Below are 22,116 nucleotides of genomic sequence, written 5' to 3'. Positions count from 1 at the left end.
TCACCATCTCCCAATTAAATGCCAAGTCAGGCAGCTTGGGAAGCTCTCTTGTGCACATTCTTCTGCCCAATTTGACCAATAGTGGGCGCACTTCTCAAAAAGCGCTTTTATTTCTGCGTCTGTGTCCGGGCCAGGCCTCCGCACAGCTAAAACTCCTGGCAGGGGAAGCGGATTTGTTAGATTGGGTTTTATTGGAATCTGCATTTTTCCAGCAATAAGGGAACACAAGACGTTTCTGTCAGTGCTGCCAAAGAATGCTGCTAAATCTGGGTGGGGCGAGACGTGTGGGGAAGGAGGCAGAGCGCAGCAAACCCCCGTGTCTCCAAACGTCGGCTACCAGGGCATTCTCGCTTACCCACCACTGCTCACACAGAGTATTTCCATATTTTTTCTGTCGGCCATGAGTTAAGCTCCTGGTCTCAGTACGCAGCAGAGCTTGAGTTCAAATGACAGATGAATCTGGCATCATGTGGAACTAAGGGACAATAGAAAACCCTGAGAGTGACAGTTAGGAAGGACCAAGGCCTTGGTCAGTGCTGAGGATATATGCCAAAATTTTGGGTTTTTTGGGGAGAAAGTCACAGTGTGTTTCCTCGGGGGATCCTGGATTGACAGGTACAAGACTTTCCAGCGCACAGCTGTGGCACCACGCAGCATCACGTGAGCTTGTGGTTTCAAAAATCACGGGTTGTTTACGCAGCGGCTGACAGCTATGAGCGACATCGGGCTGCGTCTCCACCGGCAAGGTTTGCTAACGAGCAAACGGAAACCCACAGATAACCCCTGGCTGTTCTGAAGGCCGGGCCAAACACGGGGAAGCTGATCTGAATGTAACAGAAAATCCAAAATACATAAATATGTTTGAAGGTTCTGGGTGCAGCAACTGCATTCTGGAAAACTTACCACAAAGATCATAGGATCGCATGCCCTGAAATAATGAGCTTCCTTGGCAGAATCGCCTCTGGCAGGCTACGGTTATATCTTACAGCCATGAGTCTGGCATCGAGGCAGAGGGAGATGGCGTGTGTGTGTGCGCGTTTTATAACCTTCCCAGGAGGGGTTCAATATGGCTATAGCCTCCACTGCTGCCCTGTGGGGTCAAAGACCCTGCAGTCAATGGTAGGATACTTGCATTTTACGATAGGGGAGAGTGTCCGGGCACAGGGGACACTGCCTGCATGGCACCCGCTTACAGGGTAACGTTCGCTCATGGTGACGAAACGTCAGCAGCCGCCAAGCACGTTCGGCGAACACGGCCGAATTATCGGGGCGTTGGATTCTCGCTGCACCGCGAATAAATACAATTTAGACAAAACCAATATGGCGGCTTAAAGGAGAGGTGGGGGGCCACGTTTATGGGCGAAGGCGGACACGCAGCCGGAGCCGGTTTCAAAGAGCAGGGTGTTTCGTTTCAGATCCTAGCCTCTGGGCGTGTTCGGTTTGAACTGGGGCAAGCTGACGCCTGCCTCTTCCCTGCCCGCCTCTTCCTTGCCTGTCTGCATCTCCAGCTAAATCTGTAGGGAGAGGTCAGGGCCAAGGGTACTCCACAGCCCCTTGGGTGGGCCCCCGTGTAGGCCGGCGGGGGGGGGGCGGACCCACCATTAGGCAAGGGCAGGCAGCTGCCTGGGGCCCACGAAAACTAGAGGCCCCATGACGACAGAATAGCAACCTGTATCTTCACATTTTTAGCGACAGTTTCCAGGATAAACACAGATGCCCCTGTCCAGGCTGTAATAGACTATTCTACTGTGAGACTTCATGCTACCCAGCTTTCTTTTACCACTGGAGTCCACTGGCTGTTCACTGCCAAGCAAACTAGCACAAAGTAAGAAGAAAACTGTCTTGGTACTTAAACGAAAGCAAAAGAGGGAATAATTAAACCTGTCGACCCTCTGGCACTTTGATTAGAACATTTTTGATGTTCCATCATTTTTTAATTCTTTCTTGTTTTTCTTTCAGCTCCAAAAATATCCCCAATGTCCCACTTAGAGGGTCCCATGTCAGCCTGGGGCCCCCAGAGAGGTTAGTCCGTCCCTGGTCGTCACCAACCTGGAGGAGGAGTTCACCCTCGGAGAAGGAGACCCCATCGATGGTGGACGTGCTGGTGCCGTTGGTGCCATATCCCGCCATCCAGCCCAGGCTGTTCTTCTTTATGGTGGCTGCAAGAGAGACAGAGGAGATGAGAGGCCTCATGTTAGCATATTGCAAAGAAGCAACTTGCTCTTGTTCATTCTCTTTTGACACTGTTTATACGCTGCAAGCCAACTTCTTAAATTTTCTTCATTTTTCATTCAACCAACAAACCCACTATTCCACCCCCCGTCCCCCTTCCTAGGCCACAAAACTGCCCCGTTTACCCTTCACACTGCCCCAGGTGACTTCAGAGGAAGTCAAAGCGAGGCTTACATCAAATCAAAGGCAAGCCTCCCTACCACGCCTCCCTCCCTGCCTGCCTGCCTCTTTCTTCTTTGTTTTCATTCACCCTCCTTCCCTAGAGGAACTAGAACAGCCTGGGATTAGAGGCCAAGGAAGGCCTCAGTGTAAATGTGCTGTGCAGAAGAACGGAACAGGAACGTGGCAGCCATATATGTTCTGGACCCCAGTTCTCCGCACCTCCATGCTTGCCAAGGACACACCGGCGACCATGACTACAGTAATCGTGTCTGGAGTGATCTCGGATCGTCAAGAGATGAGCCCGTCCACAAAGCAAACAATGGTGCAGTGACAGGTCGCGCTTGTGTTGAGCAATTTACACCAGAGCTTAATTCTGAGTCAGCACCAGACAGACAATCCTGCAATTGCAGCACGAAAAACGCGGTTACTTTTTCACAGTCCAGAAGTCAGGTGGGAAATGAAGTCATGCGACAGAACATAATCCCGCGCCAAGGCTCTGTGGCGGATCGATTACATTACGTGACACTCCTGAAACAGCTCAGCCAAGCCACAGAAGAGAGACACTCAGACATTAATCAGAATAGGCCAAACTGGTTTTGTTTCGCTTTTACTGGTGCTATTGTTTGAGGGCTGCATGTGTCACACGGCCATATAGTCACGTGTGACCCATGCACGAGCTATAGGCCAGTGAGGGAGCGGATGAAAGCGGCTGACCTTGGAGGCCACAGCCACGTGATACAGTGTGAACGGCGGCAAAAATCACGGTCCCAGGGCTCCACAGTGCACCCACTTCTCTGGCAGATGCGAGTAAAAATGCCAAACGTGAAAAACGTGAAAAAAGATTTAGGCGCACTGGTGTGAGTTACTTGTAACATCGCCCCAGAAAAACTGAAACATCAAAAAGCACTCAGTGGCTGAGTGAGTCACACTTCATGCACACCGCCACTTTTGCATATATTTACATGTCAGTAGCGTTTCAAGCTACAATTGGCTGCTTCAGAACCAGCACGCACCTCTTCAATATGATAGAGATAAAGAGTTTTCAGATTTAAAAGCACAAAATAGGGGTGGGTGATATAACCTAAAATTATTATCAACGTATTTTTCACTTTTTGGACGGTGATGGTATTATATCATAGTATCACTTTTTTCCAGGTTTTGACAGCAGAAGCAGGGCTTGTCCCTTCGTGTAAATTTATATTATATTATTATAAAATGTATTACATTTATATTTATGTATTATAATATATTAAGTATACTTTAATTGCTATTAGATTTGGGCATGGGCAGTCTTATTTCGAAAAGATAAAAAGTGACGTAGGTAATGTTCTCATATTCATTTTATAACTGCCAGAGTAACAACGCAAAGAGACTGACGAGCTGTTTCAAGCGAATACGGTGCATTTTGCAGCTCATTTAAAATAAAACGCAGGGTTGCCAGTTTTGATCAGCTGACTGGAGTGAGATTTTCAACTTGAGACAAGTCTGCACACACATGCACATGCATATACATGTTCGCAAAAGTTTTATTACCTTGTAAATAGTCTGTAGGGTTTGCGAACTACCCCAGCGATTTGATGTCGCTACTTTTAGGTTTATAATGGTGTGAGCGTAACACCTGATGTGTGAGTTGGCAACCCTGAAAACGTACATTTTTTTGTTTCATCCGAGTTGATATTTTATACAGCTGATAAAAAAAGTAAACTTTGACGTATATGAAATCACCAGTAAATTGTGCCTATTTATCTCACATTTATAAAATACATACTGTATTTCAAAACTTTTCAGCTGTATGATTTCAGGACAATCTGTTAGGAAGATTACGGCTTTTTGGTTTAGGGTGTTAGATTCACTGCTGATATTAGCACAGACAAAAGGACTGAATAGGCACTTTGCATGAAGGCAGCAGCCCATACAGTACATATGCTTTACTGTTTAATTTGCTACTATATATGTATGTAACTGGGTTATTTTTGTTTAATGTGTACAATTAATCAAAATCTGTTTATTTTGAATTTGTTAATTTGCTACCAGGACACGGCATCAGAGTATAATAGAAAATTCACACACCAGAGATAAACTGGTTACATACATTAAAAGTAAAAAGCTAGGCCAAGCCATTTTTTTTTATCAAATGTGGAATTTGATAAAACATCAAAAGAAATCCCAGATACAAAAATAAAAATCTAGTTTCTTGACAGCTTTGTCTGTCATTCGTAACCTTTCCATTCCATTAGCTTGTATGTGAAATTGTATTATAATGATGCATTGAGTGCTTAAAAACAGAACTGACTGTGCTCCCAGATTTATTTCTCTACTCCTAATTTTTTTTTCAACTTAGGGGCACCTTGGAAAAAAAGAAGTCAGCGTAGAGCCCTGGGTCCCCATGTCAGCACATGCCATTCCCAGAAGTCCTCTGAATAAGGGCACATGCAGATGCAGCAGGCTTGGGGGGGGGATTAAGGGATACAATGGCCCATTCTTTCAAGGACTGCCTCCATGGTGAACCATAAACTAATGCAGATGGTCAGGAGGTGCAGTAACGAACGAAGATGCCTTGTGACTATCACCATTACAGGGATTAACCGGCACTTATCTCAGGTGACTTAGTCCTTTATACAGCGGCTACTTTGCAAGAGCGACTCATGCTAGCTATTTTGTTCAAGGGCACGTCAGAAAGAGACCTTCCTGGGGTATAAACGACAGCCTTTTATTTCCATGGCACCTGGTGCCCAGCGACTAAGGGTTCTCGTTCAGAGCTACTAGGACCCCTCAGGTGAGGCCTGTCCCCGGTAGAGAGGCCTAGCGAGGGTGCAATGCCTATACCGCAATAGGCGGGGCAATCGCTCACTTCCTCTCTCTCTCACAGACAGGGAGCTATTTATGGAGTCAGCTGCTTATCAACTATAAAAAAACAAAACAAAACAAAAAACAAAAAACCAGCTGGAAACCCCAAATATGTTCCCACAGGACACAGATGTTTCGAGATAATTCTGGGGAGAATGTGAACCCGAAGGCAGGCCGCTAAACGAAAACGCCATGTTTAAATTGTCATATGCTCTAAAGTCGAATGAAAAGATGGGATGAAAAGGCAGTTTTGACAGACATAGCTCTAGCTGTGTTTCATTGTTTATTCATATAATATTTAGGGGACTGTACATAGTACATTTTTCTGATTCTTAGGATTACCGTTTTAGTGACAACAACAACAACAACAACAACAAATTTATTTTTGTATAGCGCATTATCACAACATTACATCGTCCCAAAGCCCCCAGTGAGTAAGCCATAGGCGACAGTGGCAAGGAAAAACTCCCTAGAAGGAAGAAACCTTGGCAGGGACCAGACTCAAAGGGGGAGCCCATCCTCCATGGGCCGGCAGGGAGAGTCAAATACAGTTAAATCTACAGTTAAATGACTGTGTCACTACAGGCGTAAGGGAAGATGTCAAAGGGGAGCCCATGCAGATGTTAGCAGAGTCAGTGGAGACCGTGGTCCAGGAAGCAGATGGCAGATACAGACGCGGCAGGTTTCACGCCCTCTTTCTCCGCTACTCGCTTTGCGTGTCTGCCTCTGTGGTTCTCCACACCTCGGTTTTCTAAGTTAACCCACGACGCCGACACCAAGCCCCGTCTCCACACCAAAGGCACACGCACGTCGGAAACAAAGCCGTCGTGGAAACGGTCCGGATTGTCACATGCTTGCACGTCAAGTCATAACTACATTAAATTGATCTGGTCAATAACCGCAACAAGAAAAGGAGAACGGTAAACGTTTCTGCATGTCCCAAACTGGGCAGACCTTGGCAACATGTCACCGGGTAAATTAACAGTCTTTGTTTTTAGCTTTGAGTCCTTACAAATAAGGCAATATGAGGCCCATCATTAGCCAGAGTATTTATAGAAATCGCTCAGCTTTTTGGCTCAGTGTAATTATTACACATTTTTCTTTTATGCTGAATTTTTTTACACTAATATTATGTTTCCATGGCATGAGAATTGCCTGCTAGGGCACCACCATCTTTCAGAGGGGGGGCATCATGGGATGGGGGGGGGGGGGGCACACCTAAACACTGCATTATTATGAGGCTGTTTAACAATGCCTGACATGCCCATCGGTGTCTCAGATCAATAACCCTGTTGACCTGGTGGACAGACACGTCAAGTGTCCTACGTCACTCCTGACTGCCCTGCAGGGAAAATGTCTCACAGGACAAGTAAGCATAGAGGATGGATGGATGGGTGTTTCCATACTGCCAGGGAACGAAACGCTGTTGCTGTGTGAATGCCTTACGAAGAGTTTATTCAGACCCTTTAATCTAAACTCTCCCCATGATTTGTTTTGTTAAGGTCTTACTGCCGGAGGCAAAACTTCATGTATGCAACAGGCTGAGAGCATCTGAGCGCTAAAGCCAGCAGACTGGAAGCAGACAACAGAAGTGGTTTCATATTGAATCTTTTGCATTTTTTTTTTTTTTTACAGAAAGGAAACGGTTCCCCTTTGGCAGTTTTACGTTGAGTAAGTGGTCAGTTTTGGACTGGTTCTCACCTTCGGTACGGGCTGCGGCCCATTTCTGAAACTCCGCACAAGAACTCAAGCCATTGCAAGCAGTCATTTCCCGGCAGATCAGCCCTGTGAGCCTTTTGTATCTCAGCAATGAAATATGTGCTGTGGTCAAACAGAAAAGAGTGCTCTGTTTGAGGGGGATCTTCACAGCTCAACTTTGGAGTTCTTCTGGGAGGGGGGGGGGGTGCTGGGCAGACCCCCACCCAACAAAGATTCCCTTTGTGGATCCCATGTGATTTTAGTACAGTTATCTTGCAGTGGTTTTGTAATTTCCCCGGTTCTGAGAACACGGAAGAGTATAAGCATCCATATCCTGTGACATTTTCTCCAGGTTTAATCACCGTGAGATTTGTGCTAAATTCCCAAACTACAAATGCAAAGGTAAAGTTTTCTCTGGTGTCAAATCTCAAGCCTCATCTTCTGCTGATAACAAATTAGAATAGCTCACACATAACAAAAGGCAGCAGGGAGTCAGGTTGACTGATAGTGCTCAATAATATGGCACTTTTCCACTGCCACCAAGAACCGAGCCAAACCGCAACCTGTACCCGAGCCATAAACGCACCACAACCTGTACCCGAGCCATAAACGCACCGCAACCTGTACCCGAGCCATAAACGCACCTGTACCCGAGCCATAAACGCACCGCAACCTGTACCCGAGCCATAAACGCACCTGTCCCCGAGCCATACCGCAACCTGTACCCGAGCCATACCGCAACCTGTACCCGAGCCAAACCGCAACCTGTACCCGAGCCATAAACGCACCGCAACCTGTACCAGAGTCATAAACGCACCGCAACCTGTACCCGAGCCATAAACGCACCGCAACCTTTACCCGAGCCATAAACGCACCGCAACCTGTACCCGAGCCATAAACACACCGCAACCTGTACCCGAGTCATAAACGCACCGCAACCTGTACCCGAGCCATTAACGCACCTGTACCCGAGCCATACCGCAACCTGTACCCGAGCCATACCGCAACCTGTACCCGAGTCATAAACGCACCGCAACCTGTACCCGAGCCATAAACGCACCTGTACCCGAGCCATAAACGCACCGCAACCTGTACCCAAGCCATAAACGCACCTGTACCCGAGCCATAAACGCACCTGTACCCGAGCCATACCGCAACCTGTACCCGAGCCATACCGCAACCTGTACCCGAGCCAAATCGCAACCTGTACCCGAGCCATAAACGCACCGCAACCTGTACCCGAGTCATAAACGCACCGCAACCTGTACCCGAGCCATAAACGCACCGCAACCTGTACCCGAGCCATAAACGCACCGCAACCTGTACCCGAGCCATAAACGCACCGCAACCTGTACCCGAGTCATAAACGCACCGCAACCTGTACCCGAGCCATTAACGCACCGCAACCTGTACCCGAGCCATTAACGCACCTGTACCCGAGCCATACCGCAACCTGTACCCGAGCCATACCGCAACCTGTACCCGAGTCATAAACGCACCGCAACCTGTACCCGAGTCATAAATGCACCGCAACCTGTACCCGAGCCACAAACGCACCGCAACCTGTACCCGAGCCATAAACGCACCGCAACCTGTACCCGAGCCATAAACGCACCGCAACCTGTACCCGAGCCATAGCGCAACCTGTACCCGAGTCATAAACGCACCGCAACCTCTACTCGAGCCATCAACGCACCTCAACCTGTACCCGAGCCATCAACGCACCTCAACCTGTACCCGAGCCATAAACGCACTGACATGGCCCTGCTTACTAGCAAAAGCATGACCAAACTGAGCTGGTAGCATCGGCACCATCTGATTAGTTGAAATGCAGGGAGATACTGGTGATCTGGGGGAATACCCATAGATCATCTGAAGTTAAAAATGGCATTAGTAGTATTGCACATCGCAATGTACTGGTGCATTCCTGATAGCGTGGAATTTCCATTCTCCAACTTAAAAAAATAGTACTATAGAGCAGCTGAATGGAATGGACTCAAAAAGCAAATTTACAAAAGCTAATGCTAATTCAGCTAGTGTTTGATGCTAACATAACACAGAGACTGTCACAGATGAACTAGAAAATTAGGAAATTTCCACATAGATAATCATGATGAACACCATGTGAACAGTAAATAAGCATCTTCAGTTTTACATCCCTATAATTCTGAAAAATAAAAAGAATTCTGTTTTACAACAATCAAATTGATAACAGTTGTAGATCAAGCAATATTCTAAGCCATAAACTGGTCATCTTTACATCTATACAGTCAGAAGTTCACTCATGCTCCATATAATTGGTGCGATAAGGGTGGATCCAGGGAGACTCCTGAGTTCGACCAACAAGCCAGTGAGATCTTGGTCATTGTTCCTTATTCCAGATCTTCTGATTACAGAGCTGGAAAGAAGCTCTAGTCACAACACGGCTTTTATGGATTTTGATATTCATGATCTGTTCGTTTAGACTTTGTATGTTTTCTAAATCCTCATATTCCACTTTATCGCTACTAAATGATAACCACTATAAACAAAACTGAAATGTGCTTGCCCATTCTAGCCCGTGCTCTGGTGCGCCCCTTGCTGGAGGCTCATGGTGGCCTCACCACGGGAGCCCTGACTCACCCTGGCAAGCGGGGAGACCTGGGCGGCTAATGGGCATCGCGTGCGGAGGGAGACTCTGACCGTGAGAACACCTGAGCCCCATTAGCGAGCAGACTGGACTGCTTCCCAGTATTCTAAGTCCCTGGATCCCCCTGTGCCCCCCCGCCCACCTCAGGCTTCTCGTTCACCGCTAAGGGAATGCAGCGCCTGGCAGTTTGCCGAATTACACTACCATGCCCCCCCCCTCTCCCCCCGCATTCATGCCTGCTGCCGTTACATAATCTCATATGGGGTGAAAACAATGTATCGGGTGTATAAATTTAAATGGCAAATAGTCACCCCCACGCCGATCTCCATGGTTTACATTTGTGTCACCTTGTCATTTCGGTTTGGGAGTTGTAGTAAAGTCTGCCAAACTTCTTTACTGCTCTGTCCCAACAGGTTTAACATGATTTACAGCAGAAAAAGAGCATTTTACGTACTCCCACGCAATGCATGTATCTCTATGTGGCTTTAGGGCCATGCATGCAATTGCACGTCGTAAACGATGGGCCTCTGTTCGCTTCCCACCTGGACATGTCCTCTTACATCACCACATGCGTAAGACAGATACCTAGTTATTTCCTGCTCTGGCGTTAAAGGTGACTTCCTGAGTGTATCTGCCGTTTCCTTCTGCTATTTTTTCGTGATGATCAGTGCAGACTGAGCCCTAACGCCCCTGGTTTGGCCCAGACCTTCAGTCTATAACGTGAGGGTATGTGAATGTTACTTTCCACAAGCCCTTGTTGTTCAATCTCAAAAAAGACCAAAGAAAAAAAGAGTGAAAACAGCTGTTTGGGTGTCCCAGGACAGACATGCTGATCCAGGCTCTGATGCCAGTGACTCCCATCCCCTGTACCCACCTTCAGACTTTAATTAGGAGCAGCTGGTTTAATAATGAGCAGAGAAAGTGCCTCCCACTGTCTGCCCTGCGCAGGCGTGCCCCCTGTTCCCTGTGGGACGGTGAGCCGGTAGGGACGCTGCTCCAGACTCAAACACGCTGCCCCCTAATCCTGCAAAGCCTCGCCAACCCCCCCAAAGGACGGCCTTTGAAGCCCGACTGCGCTGCACTGAAGCGAGCTGTTGTTTCACTGCAGACTGCCTCCCCCCCAGGTACTCGGCCTGCCACGACATGCCTTAGAGAGGGGGCTGTGCTTTCAGATCGACACCCCGGCCCCCCCTGCCTTCTCGTGCATCGGCACACCACTCTGAGGCCCCTCTGTCGCTTAAACTCATGCTGCTTACTTGCTTGGGGTGATTTAAGGTACTGTCCCTCAGGGGCACAGGTACACTGCCCCCTGCAAGAGCGGAGGTTACGTGAGGAGTGTCACATGACCCGAAATGCATACATCACATTGAGGCAGGGCGTCTATGACTCTCTCTCTCTCTCTCCCTTTCTCTCACCTGCTTGAAACCCCCACGGCCACCCTGCACCTCTGTTAATTTACACCACAACTCCGCTATCTCACCATGATTTTGCCTTTCAGCCAATGGAGTCTCAAGCTCCAAGAGCTAAGCCAGGTTTTTCCTTCGAGGGACTCTGCAGACGACACTTTGAAGGAAACGGTCTCCCCCCTCCCCCCACAGCCCCTAAGATCGCGTGGGGCTGTGGCGTGTTCCGATAAATCAGGAAGTGTGGTGTGCTGTCTCATGTCTGGAGTGGAAGCTTAGAGTTATATAAAGATAAACTCAGGCCTCCAGTAACGTGCCCCAAATACACATCCCGAGTGTTTCCATTCAGTCTGACCCAATCTCAGCAGGGGTCGCCGCCGAGGGAGTGATGTCCCGTTCAGTCGGAGGGGGGGCACGCGACTTGATTTCTCTCAACCTCATAAGAGACACAGACGCCCGACGGAACACAAAAAGGAACGTGGGCGTTCGAAACCAGAGGAAATGAAAAAAATGAGTAAGAGAAATGTGTGAAAGGGCAAAGGAAGAGGCGGGCATTTGCACAGGCATCTGCACAGGCGTGTAACGAGCGACAGGCAGGGTGGGGAGCATGAAAAGACATGCAGGAGCGCAGGGACCAAGTGTGGTCAGGGGGAGACACAGACGTGTTCGGAGTCCTGAGACAGACCTTTAATGCTTAATGTTAGCAAACACGTAAACAAGAATGTAAAACCTGGCTCAAAAGATGTTCAGATTTCATCATATTTTGTGTACGTTATGAACTCATAACAGGACGGCCCACATAACGCGATCGGCTTTTATACTTAAATCTTGATATATGTACACATGTACGCAGACTCATAGTGGGGGTCTGAAGTTTACATACATGAATGCTGCGGCCTCTGAATGCCAGACAAAGGCACCCTCGCCTCACCCCCTCCCTGGGGCTTTCTGAGCATCCAGGTGGCTGCTGCTGGCCATGTTTACATTCCTGCCACGCGGTGAGGCATGGGGGCCTCTGTTTGCGTGTGTCTGTGTGTCGGGGGGGGGGGCATGTCTTGTGTAACCTGAGGTGACACACTGTACCATGCCAGGCAGCCAGCAGGCTATGGCAAATACGATCAGCGCAAAGGACCCTCCCACCGGGAGTCTATGGCAGGGGCTGTTTCCTGGCCCCCAGCACCCTCCAGGTCCGTTCCCACGCGCCATCTGAAGGACAGGGAAATGGAGGGGTGGGGGGGGGTCTCGGCCTCATTTCCATGGCCTTGATGACTGGTTTGCCCTCAGGGACAGTGTGGCAGTGCGGCTATAATCGCTAATTGCTAAAGGAGCAAAACAATGGCACAGCTCACTGATGAGTGAGCAGACAAAAGCAGCGCGATGGAGGGACTAAGCCCATGGAGGCAGGCCCCAGCAAAAGGCCCCGTGTCTTAGTCTCTGCATGTCCTGTAAGGGAAGGAAAAGCACTTTACCGATGGCCACTTTCATTGTCGCGTATCCCCCGTGCACCAGGAACTGTTACCTTCCTGTGACCTGTGACATTTATTTATATATGACCTACGGCGTGTTAATAATTCATTTTTAAATCTGGACAGCAGATCGATCTTTCATTTTCCAGAGAATAAAAAACAATGTAATGTTATCCCACTAATAAGTGCTGGCACCGGCGATGTTAGACAAAAGGATATCGGTTATCAAATGAATTTTCCAATGCAGAAATAAGGAGACGCAAGCCACAAAGTATTCATAAATGCATTAAATGCATCTGAGTTGCAAAAATAATTCCATCTGCTCGTTTTTTCGCTCCACTGCTTCTATCTCTCTTTTCCCCAGACCGCTGCAGTCAGCGCCAGTGCTTGCGGTCAACCAGCCAGCCAGTTAATCGCTACAAGCCCAGCCACAGTAGTTTTTGGTCAAATGAAAAGTACTGGAATGGGGACTAAAAAACGGTTCTGGAACTGCAATCGGGCAGAGTTCCTGTGGCGGGAATGCAACAGAAGTTCCTGGTTCCTGAAAAAGATCCCCGTTTCATAATCTCTACATGTCCTGGAACAGAACTAAAGACCCTGTTTCATAATCTCTACATGTCCTGGAAGGGAACGGAAGGCCACATTTCTTAATCGCTACACTTCTTGGAATGTATTGGGGGGGGGGGGGTGATCTGGTTGCATCCCAAAATGCTTTCAGTGACTCATGGACGGAGCATATCCTGGCCTTTTATCAGGGTGGCCACACCGATAAAGCAGGGGGGGGGGGGCGGGGGGTTTCTGAAGTGAGAAGTCTGGCATGTGGTATGGGGCCAGGGCTCAACACAATCACCACCCCCCCCCGGCGACATGGCGAGACACCCACGTCACTCTGCTGGCCTCCCATAAGCACGGCCTCCCCCTACTGGTTTTATTGTACTGTTATTTTTATCTTCATTTACTACTTTACTTCACTGGACCCAAACCCAGTCTCTGACAGGTGATCAGAGCAGCTGCTGAAAATAACTCCCTAAGTGAGATGCTTGAGGGACACGGAGCTGCTAATGAAACTGCGTGATGATGCACTCGGTCCATGGCGATGGACCGAACCGGGCCGCCCTGCAGGGGGAGCCGTGACCTGTGTCAGTGTAGCCTACCGCTAGGGCTGAGCGCTATCTACATTATGTCGGTTTACATTTTCAAAAATGCGATACAGGATGACGATACACTCTTATCACATGTTAAAATTAGGGCTCTTTTGATTAGAAGGCAATAGTATTCCTTCCTGGTTGTAAACAATGGAAGAGCTTTGGTCGTGATGTCACACAGACTCCCAGAATTCATGGCTAAAATCAAACCATTCAGTTAGCAGCACTCCAAGGGAATTTGATGGAGGGGAAAAGTTAGGAATAAGTGTTATATCTCAAATGTAGTTTTGATTTAAAAGTGAATATTTTGCACACTACATAGAAAATATCAAGTATTGCTAATATGCCTCAAAATTGCTGATATTTATATTGTTTTTGGTCCGTATCGCCCAGCACTGCCTGATGCTAACAGGGATGCCCCAGGGATTCAGGCTTCACATAAGAAAATAATCAACACATACATTACTGTGCAAAAGTTCTGGGCAGCCAAAGAAAATGACGTTTAAATGATCTTCATGTTGGTGATATCATGTCTGTCAAAGTGTGTCAGCTTAGCCATTTCAAACCATCTTCTAATGTCACCCCAGTGTTCGCAGCAACCGTCCAATACACCCATGCATTTTGTGGCTTAACCACTAGCATACCTCATACAGTTAATCAATATCTGATTGACTTTTTAAACAAATTTCATTAAGTGAGCTGGTGCTGAAATTTAACTAATACATGGAATGGCTGAGGTGCCCCTGAGGAGAGGTTTGGGAACTGAAGCCAAGTTCATCTAGCATGTTCATCAGATATAAGAAACTTTTTGGAGAACAGATAAAATTACTAGCTTTTATTGTGTTCCTCTAAATTTGAATATGTTCTAATGTTAATGTGATTATTTTATAAGCAAACGTACACTACCCAGATAAGCAGCATTACTCATTTTCTTCGACCGCCTGAGACTTTACTGCAGTACTGTGCCTTCGTTTGTCTCATCAGGTGACTGACAGCAGGTGGTCAGTTCCCGTTGCCGTGGGGATCTATAACGGTCCTGCTGTAATCGCTGTCCAGGCGAGTCGTGGCTGGCCTCCAGCATCTGTGACTCTGAGACTGGACCAGGGGGTGTGGGCACTCTCAGAACCCGTCCCTGTTTCGGGGTGAATCAAGGCCACCCTCCCTGTTATTCATACATAGCTATTAATATCCCCCGTTTTTACTTTCAACACTTCAGATAAGCCATGGCAGCATTTTGCAGATCTGATGTCGCACTGCTGGCAGCCGCCACGCAGGCCGGCGGGTCATTTCCTACCCTAAATCACTTCATGGCACGACAATGCGTGGCCACGCTCCCTCTCTCTCTCTCTCTCTCTCTCCCTCACTCACTCACTCACTCCCCCCCCCTCCTTTCCTCCCCTCGTCCGGCCCCCATCTCCCACGTTCCCCCTCTCGACCACGGGAAGGCTGTGCCGGAAAGCCCTCACTGAGAAAGAAGCACTCTCTGCTCTCTTGGCCGCACGGATGGCTCTCGGCTCGGTTCCCCGCTGCTCTTAATTACCGAACTCCATATCCTTGTGTAACCAAACACCCCTGCTCTATGCTCCCCCCCCCCCCACCCCGGCCACCCCATTGCCCACTCCCTTCCTTCTATCCCCCCCCCCCTTTTCTCCCAGAAACTCCACTGTCGGCTGCCAGGGTTGAAAGTTCGCACGCTCTCTCCTCACGCGATGCGAGGCCAAGCGAGGACCCACACAGAGCCACTATGGCCGGGGCACACACACACACACACACACACACACACACACACACACACATACACACACATACACACACACACACACACACACACACAAACATACACACACACACACACACACACACAAACCTTTGTATTCCTGTCTTTATGGAGTTCTTCCTTTCACCAAATTTAACAAACCTTAACCCCAAGACCTTAAAAGGCGATAAACAAACCATGACCTGACGGGTCCATTACACGGGCGCCTGTTAAGTTGGCAGATATCTGCCATGCCTGAATTTCAGAGGATGCCATTTTTGCGTGGACTTTTTCCTCAAAATCGTTCCCTGCAAAGCCAGGAGCGTCTGGCGATAATCCTGCAGATGCAGGAAGATCAGACACCGGCCACTAACAGCCAGATGCACAGCTGCAGACGTGGTGGGGCCCCTCCCACCTGCGCTGGGACACAGCCTGTTGGAGAACTCTCCCCCCCCCATCACAGACGGGTACAGCTCATGCCAAGCTGCTGTAGAGAAGCCGCAATGCTGCCCTACCCTGCAGCAGCGCCGGTCCTGCCCTCCCGCGGGAGAGAGACACACGCCCTAAAGCGGACTGGTGAAACTGGGTGAAAAGTAGGACGTATGAAAAGCTTTTGTCTGCTATTCAATGAAAAAGGAAAGGTGCCCCCAGGAGCAGGAGCCATGCAGAGGGACAGCATGTCCGGTTCTGCTAATCATCATCCTCCCTGGGTGGAGGGGAGTTAGCGCTGCCCAGAGACCTCACACATACGCACACAGCTGCTGCTCTCACCTGGCAAGCCAGCCTGTCCCCTTTGGTGCCCCGGGGCCCGACCCGACGCAGGTGGGGTGCCCAGCGCCAGATGCGGGCCACGTGATATCCACCCGGGCCCGGCCCACCCCTCCTCTGCCCAGGTGGACAGGCAGAAGCTGGCAAAGGACACAGGGCTCTGTGGCACTGCTGCAGCACCAGGACGACTGCATGCGAGTAGTGGCGTTATCAAAAGGTATCTTAAGGGCCTGGGCTATGGGGCTGCCCCATCCAGCGCAGTTCACATGCTACAGCGGTTTTTAGCCTCTCAGAGTGCATGAAGTGCCGATTTCATCGAGCCCCACTGCAACATCGGTCATTTCACTCTAATAAAAAAGTTCACTTGAAATCTGTTTGATGAAGGGTGAGTAGTTTTGGGGCAGCCAGAGGGAGGCAGCGCACCTGGCGGGGTTCACTAAACAGGATCGGGCTCTTCTGAACGACGAGTCTCTTGCCGAAACTCATTAGCGGAGCTGGCAGCAATCGGGAGGGTGGATGCCGGGTTTAGAACTGAACCTGCAAGCTTATGTGAAGCCCGTTAGAGCAGGAAGCACTGAGCTGCAGATTGATGGTGCCAATGGAGAACGAGGCCACAGCATAAACACAATGCAGGCCTGTGCACAGCCGGGGGGGGGGGGGGGGGGCATTTGTGGGCCTGCTGGGATTATGTAATGCCAAACACGAAGAAGCTGAGCACATGTCGAGGTTAGTTAAAAGAGGAGCTTAAAAATGGATTTGTGTGAAGACTATGGGGTGTGGGGGAGGAAAACATGGAAGGGGGGGGTGGTAACCTGAGTAACCAAGGTCTTGGTAAACGTGTCTGTGGAAGACCGAACTCCACTGGCTGGGAGTTGGATGCTTCGCAGTTTTAGCCTCCGCAGACAAAAGCCCGGCTCCTGGCCCACTGCCATTGTTCAAAAATGCCCCTCCTTCCCTCATCAAATGCACTCGGGCGCACACACCCCTCCCTCCCTTGCTCCCTCTCTCTTTCCCTAAATAAACTCTTTACACGCAACAGCACTGGCAAGCCAGCGACTTCCTGGCTGCATCTGCAAATTACCGTCAGTCATCTCGCACTGCTCTCCTGAGGTGGTACAGACGTGTATGTGTGTGTGTGTATATGTCTGTGTGGGCGGTTGGGGGAGTGGGGGGGGGGGGGGGAGAGCAGGACCAAGTCCTGACAAACCCTCCAAGTGGGGTAACAGAAAACAGGAAGAAAAAAAAAAAAACTTAAAAATTGTACAGTCCATAGGGACTGAGCAGTTAAGGCTGAAGTCCGACTCCTGTAGTTGCATTTCTGGGGAGGTGCCCATCAGGGTACAGCGTACATTTTACACAGAAGTATGAATCAGCAACATCGACGGAGACCGGGTGGGGAGGGTCTCAAATTTCCAGTTTCTGGGCATCCCAGATTGAGGAGGACCTGACGTGGAGCACCAACACCATGGAGTGGATAAAGAAGACACAGCAGAGACTTTACTTCCTGAGACTCCTTAGGAAGAGCCACCTTTCCCAGAAGCTGCTGGTAACCTTCTATGGCGGCTCCATTGAAAGCGTCCTTGTACCACACACACATGCAGTAAGTAACTGCTGCACAGTTGCAGAGAAGGCGGCGCCCCAGAGAGTCGTCACTACAGCTCAGAAAACCACTGGTTGTACTCTCCCCACCCTAGAAGGACTTCATGCTTTCTGCTGCTATGAAAGGGCAAAAAAGAATCCTTGACGACCCAACACATCCAGGACACTGTCTGTTTGAGTTAATGCCCTCAGGCAGGAGATTTAGAGCATTAAAAACAAGGACAAACCGGTTAAAAAACAGTTTTTATCCTATGGCAATTATGCTAGTGAATACTGACATGAAATTATCTAAATGCTGGTGTTATCAAAGAAAGATGAGTGTGGGCACAGGTGGGGGGCCAGAATGAATGTATGTGTATTTATGCATTTATTAAGTTTATATCTTGGATGAATGTTGTACAGAAGAGGCACTTCAATTTCGTTGTTGTTTGACAATGACAATAAAGCATATAAGTGTCTATCTATCTAGCCTTTACTCCACAACCCTGCAAAGACCACTGGTGGGCTCTTGCTGGCAAACTTCTCATCTCTCACAGAGAAAGGGGGCCTGAGTCAGCCTGAGGCTGGGATAATGCTACCCTGCACCTCCATGTGGAGAATGAAAACAAGCGGCCCCTTGCAAACAGGACCCAGGTAGCTGTCGGCCTCTCTGACTTTTGAATAGGAAAATCTCTCCCGATGTACTGAACTGATAAGCCAGTAAATAGGGTCAACCTGTCAAAAGGTCTCCTTTCATGATTTTCTTTGTTCTTGTTATTAAAGCCCCCTGCTTTCTCAGGAACACCCCCGCCCCACCCAGATACAGATTTATCCTTCTGCAAACCATATTTCACGTACCGCTGACCCAAACAGCCTTGTGGAAGGGGGACAGGGAGGAGTTGGTTAGGAGGCAGATAAGGAAATGGTCCCATGCAAATGTCTTCAGTTTGAGCAAGGCTGGGAGGAGCCAGAATGCTGCTTTTTGACCACGTGTGATTAGCAAAGGCTTTGCCAGGCCACTCTGGCCTCCAGAATTCCATGAGAGCAGCCTGGGCGGCGTGTGGCATTCACCCGTATCTGACGCTTACCCGCTCGCGGTCAGTACATCGTATGCGGCTTGACCGGGTAGCTTCCGCTGCCTGGTCTGTCATGCCCCTGGTCTGTCATGCCCCTGGGCCATGACGCAGGCACGGGATATTGCCCGGGGTCCGTCACGCCTCGTTGGTGGGTTTCACGAATTATGCAGCAGGTGAATAAAATGTGAATGGTTTGCACTTTACTCCAAGCGTTGCAAGAATTTGGTCATGCCTAAAAAAGAAAAATTAAAACCAGACACACATATGACACGCGCTAGCGTGCCATTCAGCACATCAAGCATGAGGTTTATAAAAACAGACTGCAAAGGCCAGCAACCGTGCTAGGCCATCGACACCAACGACAAGCGCGCTATCCATTCGCCATGGGGACCTGGGACATGAATGTCACGTGGGTCATGTTTTTGTATGAGGACCCCTTGCTTAGTTTGCCTGAGTTTCTAGTATAATGACCGCCGAAAAATGAATAAACAAGGTGCGCCAAGAAGTCAATGCAGCGTGCCAGCTACCCTTGCAGGACTGGGGGAGTACAGAATGGGGGCGGGGAAAGCATGCCTCCTAGTGACGATGGGGAGAAAATGAAAGCTAGGTCGTGCCTTGTGGTGAGCAGCATGGCTTAGAGGTTACGGCAAGCTCGCCGCTGCCTGGCGGGGGGTTCACGTGCCCTGACGGTTTAGACTTGCTTCCGTTTAGGGCCTCTGCCCCAGTCGGACACTCCTGATCCCAGCACCCGAGACACGCTGTGCTAACAAACTACTTGCTGCAGAGACATTCCAGATTTTGGCAACTTCATTTACACAAAAGAAAAAGTAAACTAACTGCTAATCAGCACACTGGTCCGGCTTGGGAGATCACAATGAACAGGAGACATTCTCTATGATGCTGATGGCTCTTTAGTCCGAGTCACATTTGGCGGACTGCAGGAGGCTTGGAGCTGAATGGGGCCCAGTCTTAACACAGTCTGGTTTCCGTTCATTGACATTTAAACGCCGGAAGAAGAGCATCTGTGAGAGGCTTCCTTCAGTCACATACCCACAGGTAGCTGCCATTAGGTCACAGTTTACACTCATCGTGACAGGGACATCCCCCACCCACAAGGCAAAAGCTACACAAATGCATCGCCAAGAATCACAGCCAGCGGCAAACAGGGTGCTGGGGACATTGTGTAAAATCCATGTGGCCACTGGAACCCGTTTGTCAACCCGTGGGATGGTGTGATGGGACAGCCGTTGTCTCTAGCCTGTCGCCCTCACCCCAAAATATGATACAAGGCCCTTAATTACAGGGTAAAAGTCGCCCAGATACATACATTTGCCAGGTACACAGACAGCTGGAAGATGACCTGGCAAAGAGAGCCTATGGGTTTAGACTTCAAAAGGAAAACTAAATACAGTGGTACCTCGGTTCTCGAACTTAATCCGTTCCGGACTCCGGATCGAATCCTAAAAAGTTCGAGTTCTGATCGAATTTTTCCCATAAGAAATAATGGAAAACCAATTAATTGGTTCCCGGCCCCCCAAAAATTACACCTAAATATGCTTTTTTTTTTTTTTTTTTTAGCATTTAAACACAAAACGAACAGGATAAAACAAGAAGAGCATTTTTTTCTTAATGGCTTCCAAAACGATAAAGATCTTATCCCAACATTACCCCTGTCCTGCCCCGATTGTCCACTCCTTCCGTGTGCCACGCCCCCTCGTTAACCTCATGTGGAATCCCCACATGATCAGCTGTTTCTGGTTGTTGTCATTAGTCCTCTGTATTAAGTTTCAGTTTGTTTCCCCAGTCCGGTCATTGGGTGCGTTCAACTTGTTTACAGCGCTGGCTTAAAGCAATGCATTCTGATCCTGACGCAATGCATTACGGTTAGATGCATTGCGACCTCTCACCCGGCTGCACAAACTGGAACCGCCTCCGTGACGACACACCTTTGCCCTTATTGGCTGAAGAGTTTAGTTACACGCATGACGTTTGTATGCCAGGCAGTTCCGATGCGTAATTTGCTATTTCTCCCGAATATCACGTAAAGCAGTGAGAACCGGTTTTCAGTTAATTTACCTGGTAAAATAAAGTTTAAATAAATGACATAAATGCTCTAATAGTACACTTAAGTTAGTGATTTATTTATTGTTAGTTACTGTAATGTTGCGCTGCTTTATTTGGTTAATCGTCCAGTCTGTGAAGAAGGCATTCAAGTAAGAATTGCATTGTAGTATGATTCATGTCCTGGCGCGTACAATTTATATTAGGTCAGCGTTCATGGTTCGACTTCTGATATTCAGATCGAGTTCTAGGTCAAACTGGTTTGTTCGACTTGCAAGAAATTCAAGTTCTAGTGAGTTCGAGAACTGAGGTACCACTGTACTTCATTTAAAAAAACAGTGTGGTGTCTGGGCCAAGCTCTGAGCTCAGGGTGGCTGTATAGTTATAAAATAATAACAGCTGAATTAAGAAAAAATGTGGTGCATGTTTTAGTAATTATTTTAAAACTAAAGTTGTAAATAGAAACCACACACGTGCAACTGAGCCAAGACTCACTGCTGGGCCAGCTCCTTGCGCCCATAAGCCCCGCCTACATTCCCCCAGCAGACATGCAAATGTGGCCTGCTTTCAATAAGCATGGACATGCAAATGAACGTTTGATTCACAAACACAAACAACGGGGCAGCACGGGGAGAGCAGCGACGTTCTGACCCTCCCACTGCTCACACAGCCTCCTATTGATTAAACATACACTGATGATCAGCAGCAAACGGGCAACACAGTGAGCTGCTTCTGCCTGCCAGTGCAATGGGGGTGCGGTGTGCGTGTGTTTGTGTGTGTGCGCGTGCGTGCATGTGGGGGGGGCACAAGTTGGAGTCTGGGAGTCTTTGAGATTCAGCACCCAGTGCAAGGCTCTAGGGTGATCAGAGCTCGCAGACTAGGCCTGACACTTCTGCGTTGCCCGTGACTGTAAGGCAAGCAGCATTAAGCAATGTTTATATTTTTCATAGGTGGAAAATATACAAATAAATAAAGGAGATGCTTATCAATAAACCGAAAGGCTAACAAGAATAACAATGGCAACTGCCAATGATGTCAAACTGGAAAAACTGGATCGGAGTGCCAGAACAACATGAACGGTGATGGCGAGGAGGGGAGGAAAGACAAAATAAACACGACTGCAGGAAGCAACCCATGAGCAGAGTGGAAATCCACCAGAGATCATGGGATTTTAGCTCAAAATCACATTGTTCTTTGGAAACTTCCGCCAGTATTTACATCAAAATAGTCTTAATCATGAGTGATGTGAGAAGTGACTGAAACCTGGGTGTACTGAAACCCTTCTCTTGCGTAAA

At 48.6% G+C, this 22,116-nt stretch overlaps 1 protein-coding gene across 1 annotated transcript in view; it reads right to left on the bottom strand.

Annotated features, from left to right (window-relative positions):
- Positions 1 to 22,116, bottom strand: part of ahr2 (aryl hydrocarbon receptor 2) — a 65,035-nt gene that overhangs the window by 13,784 nt on the left and 29,135 nt on the right. Inside the window, exon 3 of the mRNA XM_023814801.2 lies at positions 2,050 to 2,159. Coding sequence (XP_023670569.1) covers positions 2,050 to 2,159 — 110 coding nt within the window. The remainder of the gene's footprint in view (positions 1 to 2,049; positions 2,160 to 22,116) is intronic.

Source organism: Paramormyrops kingsleyae, chromosome 16 (assembly GCF_048594095.1).
Source record: "Paramormyrops kingsleyae isolate MSU_618 chromosome 16, PKINGS_0.4, whole genome shotgun sequence".
Classification (NCBI taxonomy): domain Eukaryota; kingdom Metazoa; phylum Chordata; class Actinopteri; order Osteoglossiformes; family Mormyridae; genus Paramormyrops; species Paramormyrops kingsleyae.
This window is presented reverse-complemented; position numbering and strand designations above follow the sequence as displayed.